This window comes from Arachis stenosperma, chromosome 3 (genome assembly GCF_014773155.1).
Source record: "Arachis stenosperma cultivar V10309 chromosome 3, arast.V10309.gnm1.PFL2, whole genome shotgun sequence".
NCBI classification, from domain to species: Eukaryota; Viridiplantae; Streptophyta; class Magnoliopsida; order Fabales; family Fabaceae; genus Arachis; species Arachis stenosperma.
In genome coordinates, this window is record NC_080379.1 from 2,201,350 (window position 1) to 2,223,236 (window position 21,887).

Below are 21,887 nucleotides of genomic sequence, written 5' to 3' on the forward strand. Positions count from 1 at the left end.
TAAAACAGTAAAACCACACACTTGAGTTTATTTTTTTAAAAGTGTGGTGGATGGTTTGTTTGGCTTCCCATATATGGGTGTTTGATACTTTGATCTATCTTGTTTTTGTTTGTACCTTGTAATATTTCCTTTTTCTCAACATGTTGATTCCTGTTTACTTTGCAATGTTCTGTAAGAAAATATCATTTTATAAGTAAGGGTAATATCTTCTAAGTTTTGGCAAACTCTACACTATTTACATATGATCAACTGAAAGAGAAAAACCATTAATCTTGATAGTAAAATTAAAATCTGTAGTGTAACAAGCAACAAGCTAACTTCCTAAGCTATTTTATTGAATATGTCAATAACTCAATATGAATCCACAAAAGGTAGAAATCAGCAGAGTTTACAGAACTACACATTCTCTAGCAAGCAAGAACTGTATACACACTAAAGCCTTACATAGCAGCTCAGGTATAACTACCTTCCAACTACCATGCTAAATCAGGAAAGTGATTTAGAGTTGAGGCTTGGTGGCTTTTAAGTGGGAATTAACTCGTCTAAATGCATCTTCATTTTACTTACCTCAACACCATGGCAAATTTCACAATGGCACACAATCCCATCGCCATTAATCACTCCGCAAAGCTCTGCTTCTCCAGCCTGCAAATTTCTCAAATTTAGACACTCGCATTTTCAACAGCAATATTCATATCTCAAGAAGAGAGCCTACACAATAAGAAGGAAAATCAGCCAACACCTTTACACTCTGAGCATAATTCACAGCCAAACCCTCAAGAATCCCCGTGGATAGAAGCTCCTTCAGACTTGTTGGGAACCTCTTAGTACTAGCCTTGGAAACAGCAACCAATGCACCATCTTCAACATCAACATCCTTGCCACCATCATTAGCACGCTCCTTATTATTACCACCAACTGCAACAGCTTCGGCATTGTTATTTACCTTATCATTCCCATCCTTTGCGCCACTAACATCATCTTCCAAACTTTCTCTTTAGTAGAGACTTAGTAAACCACCTAAATGGCTTCCCCAAGAAACAAAATTTAAAAGTAATTTTAAAACAAAATTTAAAAATAATTTTAAACGCAAAAAAAAATTAAGGATGCTTTTGATTTTTGGCCAATACTGTAGGATTAAAATTTTACTTAACCCTAATAAAAAAGACAATAATCAGATTACATGAAAGTGCAATTCATTGTTAGCAATCATGTAACACCATTTCATTTCATAGACTACACAATAATAATCAATTTATACAAAGCTTTATATAGCAAGAGAGATAATTTGTTTACTTATTTATTTCAGTCAAGTAAAATAATTATTGTAATTAATTAGTTATAGTTACTGGAGTCAAATAAATAATTAAATATAATATTTTTAAAAATTATTGATCAAAATACAGAAAACAAAAAATTTCTTTATTTATTTTAGCCAAATTAAATAATTATTGTAATTAATTTGTTATAGTTAAAGGAGTGAGTATAAGAGAGAAATTGAGTGGAAACTAGAAAGACATGCGCTAAGTTAAGAGCCCAAAAGCCCAAAATTGCGTTGTTTATATAGAATTGGCGGTGTCATTTGTTAACTGACTAATCAAAATGGCTTCTGAGAATGAGAATGGTAGGAAGGAGGAAGAGAAGTCACTGCCTCTCGATGATACTGACGACGACAATAAGGTAAGCTTATACGATGAATATATATATTTTTTTTCAATTTGATTACGATGCTGCTAATTGAATAGCCCTAACATATAACCTAATCTTATTTTACTTACTGTGACGAAGATGGCATCGATGGAGTCTGAGATTTCTGAGAAAGTGAAAGATGAGCTGCGGCAACTTTATGAGGAAGTCCTAAGAAGAAGGGGTGGGCCTTTCCGTCGTCGAAGACCAGAACGTGCGCACAAAAAACGAGGAGTCTTTGAAGGCCATTCCAACAACACTCCAAATAAGGTAAGCTTATACGATGAATAATTTTCCTTTCAATTTGATTACGGTGCTGTTAATTGAATAGCCCTAACATATAACCTGTTAGAATATGATTAAGATCAATTAGTATATCTGAATAAAATTATTGTAGAAAATTAAATCTTTATTATTATAATTTTTTTAGTACTTATAAATATTTTTTTATATTATATTATTTTATACAACTTGAATAAATAACCTAATAATTTTACTTTACTGCATCGGTGGAGTCTGAGATTTCTGGGAAAGGGAAAGATGAGGTGCGGGGGCCCGAAATTCTCTACCCTCCTCGTCGAGAAATAGAGCTTGCAGTAAATGTGACGAAACTACGATCAGAACTGATTGTCCTCGGGCTATTTGACGAGGAATCCCGAAGAAGAACTACGAGGGACCAGTTTACCGCCCCGTCGTCAAGGCCATTCCAACAAGACTCCAAAGGAGAAGCCTCCTAAAGTGTGTTATTATGTTAAATGTCTGCACTTTTTGTTACTCATGCCTACTCTATTGTTAATACTTCGATAATGCATCCATCTAATAAAATTTACAACTCATTCACCTCACATGCTCTCATGTATTCTGGTATAACTTTGATGTGCTTTGGTTACATACGTATATGTGAATTCATTCCTGAAATAGCTTTCCATTTGTTTCATACCCTAGAGTCCTAGATCAATTACATCCAAACTATTTTCTCTAGCTAGTTTATTATTTTTAGTCCTGGATTATCATCATATAACAATACAGAGTTATTATGTATTGTATACCTTGAATAAGTTTTCCATTCGCAAACAATTAAATGAGTAATATTTCTAGTGGAATTTATGAAAACATGCCAAATAATTGCTCAACCATTGGTAGAATTTGAGCAATGAACGAATGTAAAATGAATGAAGGGTTCTGTTGTTTCTTGAAGAAGCCATTTAGGAGGTTTACTAGGTCTCTACTAAAGAGAAAGTTGGAAGATGATTTTAGTGGCGCAAAGGATGGGATTGATAAGGTAAATAACAATGCCGAAGCTGTTGAAGTTGGTGGTAATAATAAGACGCGTGCTAATGATAGTGGCAAGGATGTTGAAGTTGGTGATGATGTTAAGGAGGGATTTGAAGATGGTGCATTGGTTGCTGTTTCCAAGGCTATTTTCTCAAAATTACACTATAAATCACTATCTATTGAAAAATACCAGCAAACAAATATAATTTGTTTTTCAAAGTCTATATGATTTATTTTGGAAAAACATTCACATCAATAAATGAAGAGGAATCTATCATCTTAAAATTAATTATATTATATGATAAAGTATATAAAAAAGTTTTTTATTATAGAAAGATACTAAAAGACACAAATCAATTTTTATGAAAGAGAGTAACTTCACAAGATTTTATTATTGTGGTATAGTTCCTTTGTTTTTTCTTTTTGAATAATTATATATAAGTTACAAATATTTTTTACAAACGAATTTACATTTAATATTGATTTATATATTATCTAATTAATTTTTAAATAATACAACACTTTTAAATTTATATTATATAAGTAATTTAGTTTTTCCAACAATGCGTGGGTCTTAATCTAATGATATTAATAATAGAAACCATTCTAAATTCAACTTGCTTTCGTTCCAATGCTCAAGTTGCTGTGAGAAATTGGAATATAATAGTTTGTTTAACTAGTGAATAAATCGTTAAGGTTATTTTCTAATCTGCTATGCTGAACTTGACTATTTGGCTGGACAAAAGTGATTTGAAGAACTAACAAGTTAGCAATAATTTTTTTCTTCATTTTTATGCTGTAAAAAAAAATCCATGATTATTGTATCATTTAATGCTGATCAGACCAACTTAAAGATAATGTTATATTTATAGCTACCAAAAATCTTATGGATCAAAGCATAATAATTGACATGGAAATCTTGTTTATTTCACAATTTTTTGATTTTGATGACCAAGCCAAGAAAGGCAAGGATATAAAAAATTTGTAGGCAAAAGAAGAGGTCCCAACTAGAAAAGGGGAAAATCCAAAACATTGAGACAAAGATCTGATCTTTGTCTTTACAATAGCAAAATAAGATTGGTGAAGAAATGGAGAAAGAAAAACACAAACTTTTTTTTCTTTTTTCATTTTTCATTATAAAAATCAATGCAACCACTTCTTTGTCATCCCACTATCCCAGTGAGATTATAAATTTATAATAAAATTTAACAAAGTTCATCACCTTTGAAAACACCAAAATCTTCAAAAGCTAAGGTTTATCAAACTTCAGAAGACCCATAGTTTTTCCTTCTTCAAAACTTTCTTCATGATTATTGAGTGGAAGTCTCCTTCTCTTGGTTATGGTTGCAGAAGCTACCACAGAACTCCCTGTGATGACAACTAGCCATGATAGGAGAGGTAAAGGACTAGGAAAAAATGTACAAGCTTGTGTCTTATAGTTTTCTCAATGTAAAAACTTTGAATTTGATTATATTATGCAAATGTATCTTGCTGCAAATAAACTTATTCTATATAAAATAAATTTGTATCAATTTTTATATAATAAAAAAATAGATAGATATTTATTCCAAATTATAATCAAACTTGCACTAAATCATAATTCAAATCCAACCATGATCAAATTCCAAGACTTAAATCAAAGTTTAAACTTATGTTAATCAAACACATAAAAAATTGAAAATTATAACCATTAAAATAAACTAGCTCCAAATAAACCATAAGAAAATTCTAAACTAAGTAAGCGGTAATAAATGCAGATTTTCAACTTAGTATTAAGATTATTTACTATAAGTGATTAAATTTTCACCCTCCCCTATCTTTACAGTCCTAAAACTTGAAATAAGGTATATCTTGGTTCAAATAACTTTGATTTAAAGTCTAGAAAGTTATATCACACTTATAATTTTGCTATTGAGTAATAATAAATCTCAATAAAAAAAATTACCACAACAAATTATTATTTCTAGCCGTCTTGTCTGTTATACTAAGCATTTTTTAGTCTTAAAATTTTTTTTCTTAAAAACGTCATATCCCACTCATAGTTTGTCATTTGGATATCATTGACAAAATTTTGTTCAAATCTACAGCAGAGTTGAATGGTAAAACAGTAAAACAAACACCCTACGAGAGGGAGACTCTAAAAAGAGAAAAAAGAGATAATTGAGTAATGAAAAATTTTGTTACTCTTGTTATTACTATCGTCTATATTATACAAAAGTATTAGACATCTTTACTCTAATAAAAATACTCTAACAATCTATATATACCAGACGACCAGAATACTTCACGAGTACATAAAGAATACCTAATTAACATGATAAAAGACATACTAAATTTAAATAATTACATATTCTAACTTTTATAATATTATTTAACATATAATCTTAATTACAATAGATATGAGTACTCTTATAATACTATTTAATATATAACTTTAATTATAATATACTTTTTTTTGTTAGCGACTGAATTTGGGTTAAAACAATAAGCACGTGTATTCTCCTGGAATTAGGAAAAATTATCTTTAGCTGTAATTATTGAATTGCACATCTTTAATATAAGGTGAAAGTTAGAGGAATAATTAGATTGAACCAGTATTTCTTCTACTTCTTTAATAGTTTGGATAGAAAGATTTTCGCATTACATTCTTTCTATAAAGAAAACAGGTATGTTAATATTTAGTTCACATATGTACTATTATAGAGTAGAACTCCGTGACACATTTCACCTTAATATCACAACGTCATCTATTTTAGTACATTAAACGTTAAGAATATTACAATGAGAAATATTATACTAGATATACCAAAAAGAATTTTTGAATTGAAACCTAGCTAACAGTAAAGAAAGGTTTTATTGTAGACACTGGCACTAAGTTCACATGATTGATATCAAGGCCTATGAATTTACCTTAAAGTTTGACTCTAAATTATTATGTTATGCAAAATCTAAAGATATAATAAAAAAGATTTCTACGGTAAAATTTTACTTTTCTTCAAATGTCATTGTGCATTTAGATTCGGATCAAATTTTACACATTCTTATGCGAATCCAAATATGCAAATAAGAGAGATTCTTACAGTGAAATTTCACTTTTCTCCAAATGTCATTGTGCATTTAGATTCAAATCAAGTTTTTTACATGGAAGAATTTGGATGTGTTTAGCTTTTATGAAGATAGTTGAGGAAGATATTACTTCAATCTTTGATAATTGTAATTAAGGTTGTATATTAAATAGTATTATAAGAGTTATAATATATAATTATTTAAATTTGATATGTATTTTATCTTATTAATGAAGTATTTTTTTAGGTACTTTTAGATACTCTTTTAGTACTTTTAAGTACTTTGTGTATATAAATTGTTAAAATATATTTATGTTTATTAGGATAAAAGTGTCTAATGCTTTTATATAACAAAGATAACGAGATAGTCACAAAAAAAAGATAATGAGATTTTTTATTTTTCAACTATGCTCTTGTATATAATTATTCAAAAAAATAAAAAAAAATATACAACAATAATAAAATATTGTGAAGTTACTCTCTTTCATAAAAATGGACTTGTATCTTTTAGTAATTTTATATAGTAAAATTTTTTTTATATATTTTATTATATAATATAATCAATTTTAAAAAGATAGATTTTTCTAGATCTGAATATTCTTCCAAAATAAATCATATAGACTTTGAAAAATAAATTAATTTATTTGTTAATATTATTCGGTAGATAATAATTTATAGTGTAATTTTGAGAATTTTATTTAGTATTTTTGGAGATAATTAAAAAAATTAAAAAATTAATTGAAAATAAAAATACAAAAAGTACAGTATAAAAGTATAAATAAATTTTATTAATCATGATATATTAAAATGTATATTGAATAAAAAGACGTTGTTTGTCAAAGTTAAATGTATTTAAAAATATTTTGGACAATTTATTTAAAAAATTAAAACATAGAGTAATATTTTTTATTCTCATTCTCATTCTTGGATGCTGTTACGGTGGGTAATCGGAGATTGATGGGCTGGATGGAGTTGGTTGGCCCAAATGTGTGAAGGAGGAGGATTCCGAAAGGATATGCAACTCGGGAGGCTCCGTCCGTTTGTGTGAGGAGATGGGGTGGTACCTGCAAAGACACTCTGATACTTAAGTCAGCAAGGGTGTAAGCAGGTCTAGAGAGTATTGGGCTTAGAGATACCTGAGGGGTGTCGGTGTATTTATAGTGGTGAACAAATAACCACCGTTGGAGTAGTGCCATATTTTTAGGGTGTTAACCGTCCCATTATCTTAGGGAGGTTAAGATATGGCTCGTGGAAGTGGTTAGAGAGATTCTAGGGGTAGTTACTCATTTAAATGAGTGTTTATCCGCCTGCTAATCTCGTGCCCGACTTCTTTAGAACAGGTCGTGGTGAGTACCGACTTCATAGGATGAAGATTGGTACTGGTGAGACCCAACCCTTTGGATTAGGTCCTTTGCTTGATCCTGGGCCTTTATTATTGGGCCAGGGTATGAACAGTGCCCCTACTCGAGCCCAATTTTTTTAAGATTTTGGGTTCGAGTATTCTGCTCGGGGTCGTAGCCGACTTGTTGGAGGACCGACGTGATTTTCTGAAACCGACATGACTTTCCGTGTCTTTTTGGTTCTGACAGTTACGTCTAATCAAGCGTCGTGTCCGTTAGGGATGTGCGTAGGTCTTGGTAACGGTGCATTCTCATTAATGACTGCCCCGCTTTTACCATTATGCCCCTTAGCATGTTTATAAATACTTTCCCTCTCTTTCATTTTTTCGTTTCTGCAATTTTTCAAATTTTTTCTTTCTTCGTTCGTGCTGTGTTCTTGTGTTTGGAGACTTCTCCTTCTTCCAACCTTCACTTTTTGGCTAAAGGTTAGCTTTTCTTCTTTCATGACATACTTTGTGTTTGCATGCTTTTGTTTTATAGGTAGATAGTTTGGTTTGTAGATTTTGGTTCCGTATCTCCTCCCTTTAGAGAACGTGTTTTTTATTTTCCTTTTCTTTTTCTTTTGTAGGTTTTTGTCACCCTTTATAAGAAAAAGAAATGGCTTCCGTAGATGTTCTTTCTCAATGGGTTGATGTCACGGTCCTAGGGGAGGAACCCTTGGTCGATGCTGAGTTTATTACTCATCTTCGTACTCACCACATGATTTGTACTTCTGAGGAGGACGAGCCAAAGTATGAGTTGGTAGTCCCGGATCCAGAAGACCGGGTTTGTTTTGGGAGGGCCAATGAGGCGGCCCCTCATTTTTTCTTTATGTATGAATGTATGATCACCCGTCTGGGTATTTTTCTTCCTTTTTCGCATTTTGAGATGTCTGTTTTGCACCACTATCGAGTTGCCCCTACCCAACTTCACCCCAATTCTTGGGGTTTTCTGAAAATTTACCAATTTATTAGTCACGCTTTGGACTTTCCGACCTCTTTGAAGATTTTCTTCTATCTTTTCCACATGACTAAGCCCTTTAGTGGGCTAAATAACAAGCAGCAATGAGTGTCTTTCCGAGCCATAAAAGGTCGGAGAATTTTCACCCTTTTTGACGAATCCTTCCACGACTTCAAAAATTATTTTTTCAAAGTGCAAGCTGTAGAGGGTCACCACCCCTTTTTCTTGGATGAGAATTTTTCCACTCGTTTTCCCCTCTATTGGTTGGAGGCCTCCCCCTGTGAAAAGTACGGTCTGGATGACCTGGATGAGGTAGAGGCGGCCATTGTGGGGTTTTTCCGAGAAGTGTGGGGGAGGGCCCCATACTTGGATACTAGGAAATTCCTCCAGGGATCGCCGACCTTTGTTCGGTCGCAACTAGGTAGTTTATATATATATATACATTTCTTATTTTCAACTTGTATCTGCCGACTTGAGGTTTGCCGACTTGTAATTTTTGCTAATTGTTTCTTTTGCAGACATGGCAATGAAGAATGCTCAGGAATCTTACCAGAGAGTTCAGGAGGCTAAAGCAAAGTCCCGGACCAGGGCTGGTGGTGCCAGGGCAATCATCTCTCCTCCTCCTCCTCCTCCTCCTCCTTAGAACGTGGGGACCCCCTCTCAGCCCATTGTGATTTCTTCTTCAGCCTTATCTCGGCCGCTCCCCTCCGCCTGACTTCTTTCTGAGCCAGAGAAGAAGAAGCGCAAGACTTTAGAGTCTGGCTCTTCTTTTGATGGTGGGGTTAAGGCGGATGCTCTTGCATTCGTCCGAAAGAACATCTATCCTCATATAAGTATGGATGATGTTTCTGTTCGAAACCACCTCACCACTCTGGCCGAGGAGAGTTTTAGGGCGGCGGGTGTTTGTGGCAAGCTTTTGGATATTTTTTAGAAGACTCCTCTCAGCTCTTTGGGGTTAACCTCGAAGGTTGAGGAGCTGGAGGGGAGGCTTCTTTCTTATTAGGAGCATGAGAGGGAGTTGAAGGAGGAGGTCGCCAAGCTGAGGGCGGAGAGAGATAGCCTTCGGGAGAAGGAGAGTAAGTTGCGAGCTCAATGCAACATGGAGGCAAGTTTGAGGAAGACAGCACAGGAGAGTTATCAGAGTTTATTTCAAGATCTTGTGTCTGTGAAGAAGGATTTGCCGAACTCTCGAAATGCATATGCCGAGTTGGAGGACTCTGTCGCTGATGGTGCCGAGGAGGCATGGAGGATTTTCAAGGAGCAGGTCGGAGTTATTGCTCCTGACTTGGATCTTTCTCCTTTAGATCCAGACAAGGTCGTCATTGATGGTGCTATTGTGGATCCTCCTGCCCCCGTGATCGTTTCCGAGTCAGAATTGAAGACTCGGGGGTAGAGGATTATTGAGTCCCCTCCTCGTTCCAAGGACACTTCGAGTTCTTCTGTTGTTCCTCCGACTTCCTCTTCATCTCCCGTGGTTGCCTCTCTTCCTGATCCTGGTGGCGCTCTTCCTGACTCTGGTGGTGGTGATCCGTCTACTCCTCTGCAGAAATAACTTTTTTATGGCTATATAGGGGCTCGGCTTGTGAGTCTCCCCTTTTTTAAACTCTTTGCTTGTTGGTGGTGTTTGGACAATTTCTTTTGGCCTTTTAAGGCCGTAAACAAAATATTTTATAAGTACCCTTTTTAATAAGGGTTTTAACTTAACAAAATAAATACCCTTTTTTGGATAAGGGTTTAAGTTACCTTATGCGTGTATGCTTTTCTGATTTTGATTTTTCGAAGTCTCCTTGATCTTTTTCTGAAAAACCTTTCTCTTTGGCTTGTCAGTTTTTCTGAGCCTTTAAGGACTTTTTTGACAGCCTTTAATCTCTTTTTTGTTATCCCTTATACTCAATTTTGTTTTATTGAGTTCTTATGACTTAGGTTATTTTTGCGATTCGTTTTCTTTTGTACTCGGTTTTTTCCTATCGACTTATGAGTCGGGATGTTTCCGAGTTTTTACGATCAACTTCTATAACCTCATTACACCGACTTGTACCTCGTCGTTTTATCCCGACGACCATCTAGGTCGGTTCATGGGATTTTCACGTTTTGTCGAGCTTAAGTCGGCGCGTTTCGTAGAAAGACTTAAAATAGAAAGGAGTTTATAAGAGATATGAAAAAAAAAAGATCTTTATTGATTGGGGAGGTACCTTCTTGCTACTAAGGGTTTTCAATAGCCTTTTTTCCCTTAGCCTCTACTATGATGCCTCGTTAAAAACCCTTCTCCAGAAAAAATTCTTTGATTTTGGGAAAAAATCATGAAGTTGGAAAAAGAGTACATCAGGGAGTAGAGTTCGCTTTTAACTGTAGTACCTTTTCATATTACAAGCATGCCACGACCTTGGGAACTCAGTGTCGTTCAGGTCGGTTAATTTATAATAACCTTTTCCTAAAACTTCATTGACCTTGTATGGTCCCTTCCAATTAGCAGCAAGTTTTCCTTCCCCTGATTTGTTGACTCCAATGTCGTTTCTGATTAAGACCAAGTCATTCGGGGCAAATGTTCTTCGAATGACTTTTTTGTTGTACCTTGTAGTCATCCTTTGCTTCAATGCTGCTTCTCTTATCTGGGCATCTTCTCGGACTTCGGGGAGCAAGTCGAGCTCCTCTTTGTGCCCCTGTATGTTTCCGATCTCGTCATGGAGAATTACCCTTGGGCTTTATTCATTGATTTCTATTGGTATCATTGCTTCTACGCCATAGACTAGTCGGAAGGGCGTTTCTCCAGTGGCAGATTGGGGCGTTGTCCTGTAAGCCCATAGCACTTGGGGGAGCTCTTCAGCCCAAGCTCCTTTTGCTTCTTGTAATCTTTTCTTTAGCCCTGCCAGTATGACTTTGTTGGCTGCCTCGGCTTACCCATTGGCTTGCGGGTGCTCCACCGAGGTGAACTGGTGTTTGATTTTCATACTGGCTACTAAGCTTCTGAAGGTAGAATCGGTGAATTGGGTTCCATTATCTGTAGTAATGGAATAGGGTATCCCATATCTTGTGATGATATTTTTGTAGAGGAACCTCCGACTTCTTTGAGCGGTGATGGTGGCCAATGGTTCTGCTTCTATCCACTTTGTGAAGTAATCTATTCCCACGATCAGGTATTTGACTTGTCCTGGCGCTTGGGGAAAAGGACCTAACAAATCCATTCCCTATTTTGCAAAGGGCCATGGAGAAGTGATACTGATGAGTTCCTCTGGGTGAGCCACGTGGAAATTTGCATGCATCTGACATGGTTGGCACTTTTTCACAAATTCCGTGGCATCTTTCTGCAAGGTCGGCCAGTAGAATCCAGCTCGGATTACTTTCCTGGCTAGTGACCTTGCTCCGAGATGATTTCCGCAGATTCCACTGTGGATTTCCTCTAACACCTCGGTGGTTCTTGAGGTCGGTACGCACTTTAACAATGGTGTTGATATCCCCCTTCTGTAGAGAGTATTTCTCACCAAAGTGTAATGTTGTGTTTCCCTCCGGATTTTCCTGGCCTCTTTTTCCTCTTTTGGAAGGATGTCAAATTTTATGTATTCGACCAAGGGGTTCATCCATCCGAGGTTTAAACCGACTACCTCAAGGACTTCTTGTTTGTCTTCTATTTTTACCACTGAGGGTTCCTGGAGGGTTTCTTGGATCAGGCTTCTGTTGTTCCCTCCTGGTTTGGTACTTGCTAACTTGGATAGGGCGTTTGCTCTGCTGTTTAAATCCCGAGTTATGTGTTTAACCTCGGTTTCTGCAAAAAGCCCAAGGTGCTCCAGAGTTTTCTCCAAGTACCTCTTCATATTTGGGTCCTTTGCCTGATACTCTCCGCTTATCTGGGAGGTCACCACTTGTGAGTCGCTGTATATCATCACCTTTGTAGCACCGACTTCTTCTGCCAGCTTTAATCCAGCAATCAAGGCTTCATATTCTGCCTGGTTATTTGAAGCTGGAAATTCAAATTTTAGGGAAACCTCTATCTGGATTCCTCTTTCATCTACCAATATTATGCCTGTGCCGCTTCCTGTTTTGTTGGAGGACCCGTCTACATAGAGTTCTCATGTAGTTGGTTTTTCCTCCTGATCCCCTGCGTATTCTGCAACGAAGTCGGCGAGGCATTGGGCTTTGATCGTCGTCCGAGTTTCATATCTTAAGTCGAACTCGGAGAGCTCTATTGCCCATTGAACCATTCTCCCTGCAACATCCGTCTTTTGGAGGATTTGCTTCATGGGTTGGTTTGTACGGACTCTTATTGTGTGAGCCTGAAAATAAGGTCGTAGCCTTCGTGAGGCTATTACTAAGGAGTAGGCAAACTTCTCTAGTTTGTGGTATCTTAGCTCAGGGCCTTGTAGAACTTTACTGATGAAATAAACTGGATGTTATCCGACCTCATCTTCTCTTATCAGGGCTGATGAGACAGCCTTGTCTGCTACGGATAAGTATAGGACGAGGTCTTTCCCAGATACTGGTCGGGTCAGAATAGGAGGTTGGCTTAAAAACTTTTTGAACTCCTGGAACGCCTCCTCGCATTCAGGAGTCCATTCGAACTGGCATCCCTTTCTTAATAAGGAGAACAGTGGAAGGGATTTTAGTGCCGATCCTGCCAAAAATCTGGAGAGGGTTGCAAGTCGGCCATTCAGCTGCTGGACTTCTCTCAAACAAGTCGGGCTTTTCATTTCTAGGATGGCTCTGCATTTATCGGGATTGGCTTCGATCCCTCTTTGTGTTAGCATAAATCCTAGAAATTTCCCTGCCTCCAGCGCGAAGGCGCACTTTGCGGGATTTAGTCTCATCCCGTGCAGCCTTATGGTGTCAAAGACTTGTGAGAGGTCTGACAAAAGGTCGACTTCCTTCTTGGACTTTACCAGCATGTCGTCGACGTATACTTCCATTAGACTCCCCAGGTGAGGGGAAAACACTTTATTCATCAACCTTTGATATGTGGCTCCTGCATTCTTCAATCCGAATGGCATGACCACGTAGCAGAAATTAGCTCTGGGTGTGATGAATGATGTTTTCTCCTGGTCTGGCTCATACATTGGGATTTGATTATATCCCGAGTAGGCGTCCATAAATGATAAGTATTGATACCCCGAGCTGGAGTCCACTAGGGTATCAATACTTGGCAGTGGATAAGGGTCCTTGGGACATGCCTTATTTAAGTCGGTATAGTCGACACACATTCTCCATTTGCCATTCTGTTTTTTTACTAGCACTACATTGGCTAGCCATGTTGGGTACTTGACTTCTCTGATGAAGCCAGCTTCCAGGAGCACCTGCACTTGTTCTTCTACTATTAGGGCTCGTTCTGGGCCGAGCTTGCGTCTTCTTTGTTGTACAGGTCGGGATCCCGGATAAACCGAGAGCTTGTGGGACATGAGCTCGGGGTCTATCCCAGGCATGTCAGAGGCCTTCCAGGCGAAGAGGTCGGAGTTATCTCTTAGGAGCTTAGTCAATTCTTGTTTTAGGGTTTCCCCTAGGTTGGCTCCTATATGAGTATTTTTCCCTTCCTCTTTGCCGACCTGTATCTCCTCGGTTTTTCCTCCCGGTTGTGGTCGTAGCTCTTCTCTGGCCCTTGCACCGCCGAGCTCTATTGTGTGAACTTCTCTGCCCTTTCCTCTCAGATTTAGGCTTTCATTGTAGCATTTCCTTGCCAACTTTTGATCCCCTCTTACCGTTGCTATCCCTGCTGAGGTCGGGAATTTCATGCAAAGGTGGGGAGTGGATACCACGGCTCCGAGTCGATTAAGGGTAGCTCTGCCGATTAAAGCATTATATGCTGACCCCACATCAATGACTATGAAGTCTATACTCAGAGTCTTTGATTTTTCCCCTTTTCCAAAAGTGGTGTGGAGGGGCAAAAATCCCAGTGGTTTTATTGGCGTGTCCCCTAATCCGTATAGGGTGTCGGGGTAGGCTCTTAATTCTTTCTCATCCAACCCTAGCTTGTCAAAAGCGGGCTTAAAAAGGATGTCCGCCGAGCTTCCTTGGTCTACTAGGGTTCTGTGGAGATGGGCATTCGCCAGGATCATAGTTATTACTACTGGATCATCGTGTCCAGGGATTATTCCTTGCCCATCTTCTTTTGTAAATGAAATGGTAGGGAGGTCGGATGACTCTTCTCCGACCTGGTAGACTCTTTTGAGATGTCTTTTGCGAGAGGATTTGGTGAGTCCCTCTCCCGCGAACCCTCCTGAGATCATATGGATATGTCTCTCTGGAGTCTGCGGCGGTGGGTCTCTTCTATCCATATCGTCTCGCTTTCTCTTTCCATGACCGTCCGACCTTTATATGAGATATCTATCAAGCCGACCTTCTCTGGCCAGCTTTTCTATCACATTTTTAAGGTCGTAACAGTCGTTTGTGGAGTGACCATATATTTTATGGTACTCACAGTAATCGCTGCGGCTTCCCCCTTTTTTATTTTTAATGGGTCTAGGGGGTGGCAGTCTTTCAATGTTACAAATCTCTCTGTATACATCCACTATAGAAACTTTCAGGGGAGTATAAGAGTGATATTTTCTTGGTCTCTCGAGACCGAGTTCTTCCTTTTTCTTGGTTTCCCTTTCCCTCTCTTTTGTTGAGGGAGGGGGCCCAGGTCGCCAACTCAGGTCTCTCAACTTAGCATTTTCCTCCATATTGATGTACTTTTTAGCTCTTTCATGTACATCACTTAGAGAAATGGGGTGTCTTTTAGATATGGATTATGAGAAGGGACCTTCTCTGAGTCCATTGACTAACCCTATTATGACTGCCTCTGTGGGCAGGTCTTGAATCTCTAAACATGCTTTATTGAACCTTTCCATATAGGCTCGTAAAGTCTCCGACCTCCTGTTTTATTCCCAGGAGGCTCGGTGCATGTTTCACTTTGTCTTTCTGGATAGAGAACCTCATCAAAAACTTCCTTGAGAGGTCTTCAAAGCTAGTAACCGACCTCGGGGGGAGGCTGTCGAACCACTTCATCGCTGCTTTCGATAGAGTGGTCGGGAAGGCTTTGCATCGCGTAGCGTCGGAAGCATCAGCTAGGTACATCCGACTTTTGAAGTTGCTCAGGTGATGCTTTGGATCCGTGGTTCCGTCATAGAGGTCCATATCAAGGCTTTTGAAGTTCCTCGGAACTTTTGCCCTCATTGTGTCCTCGCTGAAAGGATCCTCCCCACCTAAGGGCGGCTCTTCTTGTTCGTCACGGGAGTTGCGACCTTTGAGGGAGGATTCTAACTTTAAGAGTTTTCTTTCTAACTCTTATCGTCGTTCCATCTCCTTTTTTAGGTTCTTTTCAGTTTCCTTTTGTCGCTCCTGTTCTTGTTCTAACTGTTCCAGGCGACTGTGGACTAATCCCATGAGTTCAGTTACATGGGATAGTCCCTCTTTCTCTGATTCGCGCCCTTCTGAAGAGTTTACCTTCGGGTTTTTTACTCCGGAGGTACCTTCCCTGTGTTGATTATCAATTTCCTGGTGGAGGGTGAAGTCCGCATCGTTATTGCCTGTGTCCAGATTCTCTTGCTCAGAATCTGTCTCCACATGGCCCTCTTCGTGAGATCTGTCCGCCATCAGTGGTTGATCTCTTGGGTCCCCGGCAACGGTGCCAATGTTACGGTGGGTAACCGGAGATTGATGGGCTGGATGGAGTTGGTTGGCCCAAATGTGTGAAGGAGGAGGATTCCGAAAGGATATGCAACTCGGGAGGCTCCGTTCGACTTGTTTGTGTGAGGAAATGGGGGTGGTACCTGCAAAAACACTCCGATGCTTAAGTCAGCAAGGGTGTAAGCAGGTCTAGAGAGTATTGGGCTTAGAGATACCTGAGGGGTGTCAGTGTATTTATAGTGGTGAACCAATAACCACCGTTGGAGTAGTGCCATATTTTTAGGGTGTTAACCGTCCCATTATCTTAGGGAGGTTAAGATATGGCTCGTGGAAGTTGTTAGAGAGATTCTAGGGGTAGTTACTCATTTAAATGAGTGTTTATCTGCCTGCTAATCTCGTGCCCGACTTCTTTAGAATAGGTCGTGGTGAGTATCGACTTCATAGGATGAAGATTGGTACTGGTGAGACCCAACCCTTTGGATTAGGTCCTTTGCTTGATCCTGGGCCTTTATTATTGGGCCAGGGTATGAACAGATTCTATTTTGATAAATTAAGTTAACAAATGGCACTGGAAATTCTATATAAATAGTTAGAAAGATAAGAAAAAAAATTTGTATATCTGATTAAGTTGTATAAAATAATACAATATAAAAAAAGTATTTATAGGCTTACAAAAATCAAAATAATAAAAATATAATATTTTATAATAAATATATATATGTTAAATAATTATAATTATACTCTAAATTTTTAATATTCCTCCTCAAATTCAAGTAAGAGCTAATTAATCCTAATTATTTGATTTGACTGGATTATAACTAATCAATTATAATAATTATTTGATTTAATTAAAATAAATAAATTAATTTCATTTTTATTCGCATTAATTTTTTATCTTATGTATTATGATTAATGGTTTTTAAAAGCATTATAATTAATCATTTATTTGATTTAATAGAGATAAATATTAAATTATTTAATCTTTTATTTGATAACATTAATTATAATTAATTAATTATATTAATTATTTGATTTAACTGAAATAAATGAATTAATTTTGTTTAATTTTTTATCTAATGTATTTTGATTAATGATTTTTAAAAGTGTTATAATTTTTATACAGCATATCTATAAGATATTTTTTATTTATTTAATTTATTTTACTAAACCAAATAACAAATTAATCATAGCTAATTTGTTATATCGATTATTTAATTTAACTCATTCAAACATATGTTGTTTGAGTTAATTTATTATCACATTAATATTTGAGTTGTTGTTTACCAAAAGTTTTTCATTTTTTTTTATTTTAAATTTCATATTTTTATTTATTATTTATATTTTTATTTTAATATCAAATCTAATATTTCTATTAATATTTTCATGTAATTTATTATCTAATAATTATATTTCCACCGTTAATTATGTAGTCATGAATATTCTTCAATTTATTAAAAAAAAAACACAATTTCATTTTTTTATTTTATCTATTTCTATATTTTATAACTTATTCATTATAAAAATTTATATATGCTAGAAAAAAAATCTCATTCTTTTTACCAATTATTTTTTTATTGGGTAATATTTTTTTCTTCCTATGATGCACTATTTCTGCTATTTGACTTTTTTTTATAAACTATAAGACATTATTATTAATTATTGTACTCCATTCATCTATTTCTTTTATTTTGTTTCTATGTATTTAAGTTTTTATTATTTTTATCGCATACAAGTTAATTTATCATAACTCTTCGCATATTGAATTTTTTCAATATTTAAAAAGTAGAAAAAAAAATTTTTGTAACCTATGAAATGCGAAAGAGGATAAAAGATTATTTTTCACAACCTGTAAAAAAAACTTAGACCTATATTTTTAAAATCAAGTCCATTTTACATTTTTTGAAAATGATAAGCAAATTTTTCAGCCGTAATTCTAACCATTTTTTCCCCTCCTGTCAGCCGTAATTCTAACCATTTTTTCCCCTCCTGACTAGTGATCATAAATGTTTCCCTTTTTGTGCTAAATTTAAGGAAACCTTTTATTCATGCTATTGCAGGAAACATCTGCATTTGCACTTTCATCTGGGGTTGGAGCAGCAAATGCATTACTCTTTGAGATAGTGATGACTTTTGGGTTGGTGTACACCGTTTATGCAACTGCAGTGGACCCAAAGAAGGGTAACATTGGAATAATTGCACCAATTGCAATTGGCTTCATTGTTGGTGCAAAGTGCAAACATCTTGGCTGGTGGTGCCTTTGATGGTGCATCCATGACCCCAGCAGTGTTATTTGGGCCTGCTGTTGTTAGCTGGACCTGGGCCAACCATTGGGTCTATTGGGTTGGCCCATTTATTGGAGCAGGAATTGCTGCACTTGTCTCTGAGCTTTTCTTCATCAACCAAAACACTCATGAGCAGCTTCCAACCACAGATTATTGAAAGACCTGAACTCCTGATGAAGGGTAAAACAGTAAAACCACACACTTGGGTTTATTTATCAAAAGTGTGGTGGATGGTTTGTTTGGCTTTCCATATAGGTGTTTGATCTCTGTTGTTTTTGTTTGTAGCTTGTAATATTTCCTTTTTCTCAAGATGTTGATTCCTGTTTACTTTGCAATGTTCTGTAAGAAAATATCATTTTATTATAAGGGTAATATGTTTCGAGTTTTGGCAAACTTTTAGTCAAACTCTACACTTCTTACATATGATCAACTGAAAGAGAAAAACCATTAATCTTGATACTAAAATCTGTAGTTTAACAAGCAACAACATACACATTCTTCCAAAAGAGTGAACTAGTTTGAACTAGCTAACTTTCTAAGCTACTTTATTGAATATGTCAATAACTCAGTATGAATCCACGTAAGGTAGAAATCAGCAGAGTTTACAGAACTACACATTCTCTAGCAAGCAAGAACTGCATTAGCTAGCATCATTACAATGTCAGTAAGTCAGAAAAATATTCGTATATGCAAATACAAATTAGTGTCTGCAGTGCCCTCATTAAAGAAAGTTATCATCTCAGCTTGATTGAAACGAAACTATGTGTGTATATGGAACTAATAATACAAATTCAGAAGTTCAACAAGGTGTCAATAACAATCAAGATCAATGGCTCCTCACGCTCTTTTCTTATCTTGGCGCTTAAAGAGTTTTGAACGCCGCTGCCTGAACAAATGCAGATAAAGTTTGAGCCAAAGGAATGGATAAATGATAAGTACAACCTGATTCAAAGAAATGAAGCATAAATTAACACTTCACAAAGATAATTACGAACGAAATATATATAGCAAAGTATAAGTCGGGCCATTTATATATAACCACTCTTTCTAATTTCTATTTAATGCAAATTAAAGTACCAGCTCCATTTATAGGAAACATATCATAGCAGTTACCTTTGTATTTTTTTTTTCTTTTTTTCTTCCTTCTTTTGAAGGGATAATAGCCATAACTAAACTAGTTACAAGAATAGATCATTGTTGAAATATCTAAACAAAATGTTAAACATACCTTAAGGAAATCATAGTAGCTAAATGGGAGGCCTGAAAAGGTTTCCGAATAGAGGTTCTTCTTCTTTACAATTGGAAGTGCCTGGTACATGATCCAAACTGCATGATATTCACTGATCAGTTGCAATACTTAATATAATGAAAAGAAAGAAAAGAAAGAAAAGAAAACAGTTTGACATTACAATATGAAAGGAAAGGGTGAATTTTAAAGTCAACCAGAAACAAAATTCAGAAAACCAGATAGCCATATAATATGTGAACTCACTTTCACCAGGACCTACTCCCAAAGGATACAGCACAATAAACGCAGTGTACCTAATTAAAGGATAAAACAAGTCAAGCTTAGACTTGAGAAAAAGTTGAAATGTATTGTGCTAATAACAGAACACTTTAAACTCAGATTTCAGTTAATTTATGTGACAGTCTGAGAAATTGTGATAAAATAGAAGAATTACCTGAGATAGGTTATCCAATAAGGGCAATTTCCAATGCAGCTAAAAGCATAATGTGAGTATCTAATGACCTGCATCTCCAAAGATTTTTGCAGCACAATCATCTTTCTTATTAATAAATCTTATTAGGAAAATGGCCATGTCATGCATGTGCATATATAACACACTATGTGCATCAGAACTTGGTAATGTTTTTGTAACTTATGACTCTGTTCACATGGCAAGGTCATGCTAGAAAATTAAATGAAACCAAACCAAACCAAACCAATCCAATCCAATCCATAGAATAATTAAAAATCAAATCACCTCGCTTATGCTCCATGCGAAAAAGGTGATAAAAACTGAAGGTAACTGCTGGACCTGCAGAAAGCATAATTTGCACAAAAGCTACATTACAATGAACAAGTTTTTTTCTTTCACCAAAATCTAAACCAAACATGATATTATTAAGTGTATGGTGAAAGAGAAGAAAGTGAAGAACCTCATCAAGTTTGCTAACAATAGCAAGCAGAAAATGTGTCCTCCCTCCCCATTGCATGAGAGGAAGCAATGCTCCACTTGGCACAAGCCCTGAAAAGTTACACAATTTAATTTCTGCATTGCAATGTAAATGTTGATAAAATGAAATTGGTTGCAAGGAATGTGATTTTGATTTTCGAGTGTAGAGTAAAACCCACCAATGGCTCCATGTATAACTTCCAAGAATGCAGCACATTGCAGAAAACCTAAATTGCATTGTTACGCTAAGAAATTAACCCTAAATAAATTCAGAAACACTTGTAAAATTGGATCTGTATACAGTTAAGATAGTAATTATGAATAAGCAGTGCTGAATTGCTCATGACTAGGGTTTAAAGGAACGTGGGAAGGGTAGTTTGGGAATATAAAACTGACTTATCAATTTTCCAGCGGAGGAGTAAGCTCCGGCGACAGAAGAAGTGGATAGGAGGTTGCACAAAATCTGAAATGACGAAACAGCCCTGTGGATGGAACATAGTGGGAGCAATGAACAAAGGGACAAAAAGGGAATTGAGAATTATGAAAGTGAATGAAGGAGTAATGAAGTTACCAGCCAATTGCCTGAAGAGAGTTGTAAGAGAGGAGATACAATTTTGATAAGCCACCCATTCTTCCTCTTTTGCTATTCCTTTCTCTGCGCCTCATAAACACTGCCACATACTCAAGAAAATGAAATATTTAATTTTTTTTTTATAAAATGAACAAATATCATTTTCTTGGAATTAAATATGTCCAGAGTTGTGGTAACTGTTAAGTAAAAAGAGTTACTATAACTAGAAATAGTTAGTTAAGTTCGTTAAGGGTGTGGTCAACTATTAGTTTGTTACGTGTGTCTAACTCCAAAGTCCAACCCAAGTAATATTTTTACTTTTGGATCAGAAATTATTTTCAAATATATAACTGTTATAAAACAAGAGGGCCAAAAAAAATTTTATATACGGATTTAAAATTGATAATTTTATTTTAAAGCACCACTGCAAAATTTATATATTGATGAATCACACTCATTAAAGCACCACTGCAAAATTTATTTCTGAAATCAATGGATCAAAAGAAGAAAAACTCAATTAAAAGCACACTGATATTTTCAAAAACATGTGTGAAGTGTGATGTATGCCATTCATTGCAGTCCCTCACAGATAGAATTGCATTACCTGCAGTGGAGGGAGACTCCGTTAGCACCATTAGGAAGATGGACCAATAATCTTGGGCCTAATCTATGGCCCATCTTATCTTAATTGGTCACACAATAAATTAATTACTTTATTCATATGTGTGGTCTTGTTCTTTATTTATCCGTGGTGCCATCTTACATTATTCTAATTGGAAATCTATACAATTATTCACGCACTAGCTACCTAGTGGCTACAAATATTTTTAAATAAAGTTGCGCCATATGTAAACACATTATTATAAAATTAAAGGATGCTCTCATAGATCCGTAAAATGTCT

General features: G+C 36.2%; 3 protein-coding genes and 1 pseudogene across 4 annotated transcripts; 2 read left to right on the top strand and 2 right to left on the bottom strand.

The window, feature by feature from the left end:
• Window positions 1–521: 521 nt before the first annotated feature.
• LOC130969333 (uncharacterized) lies at window positions 522–1,200 on the bottom strand. The gene is made up of 3 exons (XM_057895006.1): window positions 1,184–1,200; window positions 743–971; window positions 522–645 (listed from the first exon to the last, which is right to left on the bottom strand). The coding sequence occupies exons 1-3, from the start codon at window positions 1,198–1,200 to the stop codon at window positions 523–525; spliced, it is 369 nt and encodes a 122-aa protein (XP_057750989.1). The 3' UTR covers window position 522.
• A 326-nt stretch (window positions 1,201–1,526) lies between these two features.
• LOC130969298 (uncharacterized) lies at window positions 1,527–2,604 on the top strand. The gene is made up of 3 exons (XM_057894960.1): window positions 1,527–1,680; window positions 1,789–1,956; window positions 2,202–2,604. The coding sequence occupies exons 1-3, from the start codon at window positions 1,603–1,605 to the stop codon at window positions 2,421–2,423; spliced, it is 468 nt and encodes a 155-aa protein (XP_057750943.1). The 5' UTR covers window positions 1,527–1,602; the 3' UTR covers window positions 2,424–2,604.
• A 6,860-nt stretch (window positions 2,605–9,464) lies between these two features.
• On the top strand, window positions 9,465–18,430 carry LOC130969339 (aquaporin TIP1-2-like; annotated as a pseudogene).
• Window positions 18,431–18,754: 324 nt separating this feature from the next.
• LOC130967905 (uncharacterized) lies at window positions 18,755–21,755 on the bottom strand. Of its 2 annotated transcripts, none has more exons than XM_057892949.1 (10): window positions 21,590–21,755; window positions 20,986–21,085; window positions 20,811–20,896; window positions 20,594–20,641; window positions 20,398–20,486; window positions 20,223–20,276; window positions 19,920–19,987; window positions 19,730–19,779; window positions 19,466–19,563; window positions 18,755–19,123 (listed from the first exon to the last, which is right to left on the bottom strand). In XM_057892949.1, the coding sequence occupies exons 1-10, from the start codon at window positions 21,618–21,620 to the stop codon at window positions 19,100–19,102; spliced, it is 648 nt and encodes a 215-aa protein (XP_057748932.1). In that variant the 5' UTR covers window positions 21,621–21,755; the 3' UTR covers window positions 18,755–19,099. The 2 variants fall into 2 exon arrangements, with proteins under 2 accessions (XP_057748932.1, XP_057748931.1); XM_057892948.1 differs by having other exon boundaries at window positions 18,755–19,179; window positions 21,590–21,711.
• Between the last annotated feature and the right edge of the window lie 132 nt (window positions 21,756–21,887).

What these genes read in the sequence shown, in the direction of transcription:
- LOC130969333 (XM_057895006.1), bottom strand. An exon ending in ATTATGCTCAGAGTGTAAAG is followed by an intron (nt 646 to 742) that starts GTGTTGGCTGAT and finishes AGAAATTTGCAG; the next exon opens with GCTGGAGAAGCAGAGCTTTG.
- LOC130967905 (XM_057892948.1), bottom strand. Translation starts at nt 21,620, where the DNA reads ATGGTGCTAACGGAGTCTCCCTCCACTGCAG. An exon ending in CTCCGCTGGAAAATTGATAA is followed by an intron (nt 20,642 to 20,810) that starts GTCAGTTTTATA and finishes AATGCAATTTAG; the next exon opens with GTTTTCTGCAATGTGCTGCA. An exon ending in GGGAGTAGGTCCTGGTGAAA is followed by an intron (nt 19,564 to 19,729) that starts GTGAGTTCACAT and finishes AATATCATGCAG; the next exon opens with TTTGGATCATGTACCAGGCA.
- LOC130969298 (XM_057894960.1), top strand. Translation starts at nt 1,603, where the DNA reads ATGGCTTCTGAGAATGAGAATGGTAGGAAGGAGGAAGAGAAGTCACTG. An exon ending in ATACTGACGACGACAATAAG is followed by an intron (nt 1,681 to 1,788) that starts GTAAGCTTATAC and finishes ACTGTGACGAAG; the next exon opens with ATGGCATCGATGGAGTCTGA. An exon ending in CCAACAACACTCCAAATAAG is followed by an intron (nt 1,957 to 2,201) that starts GTAAGCTTATAC and finishes GCATCGGTGGAG; the next exon opens with TCTGAGATTTCTGGGAAAGG.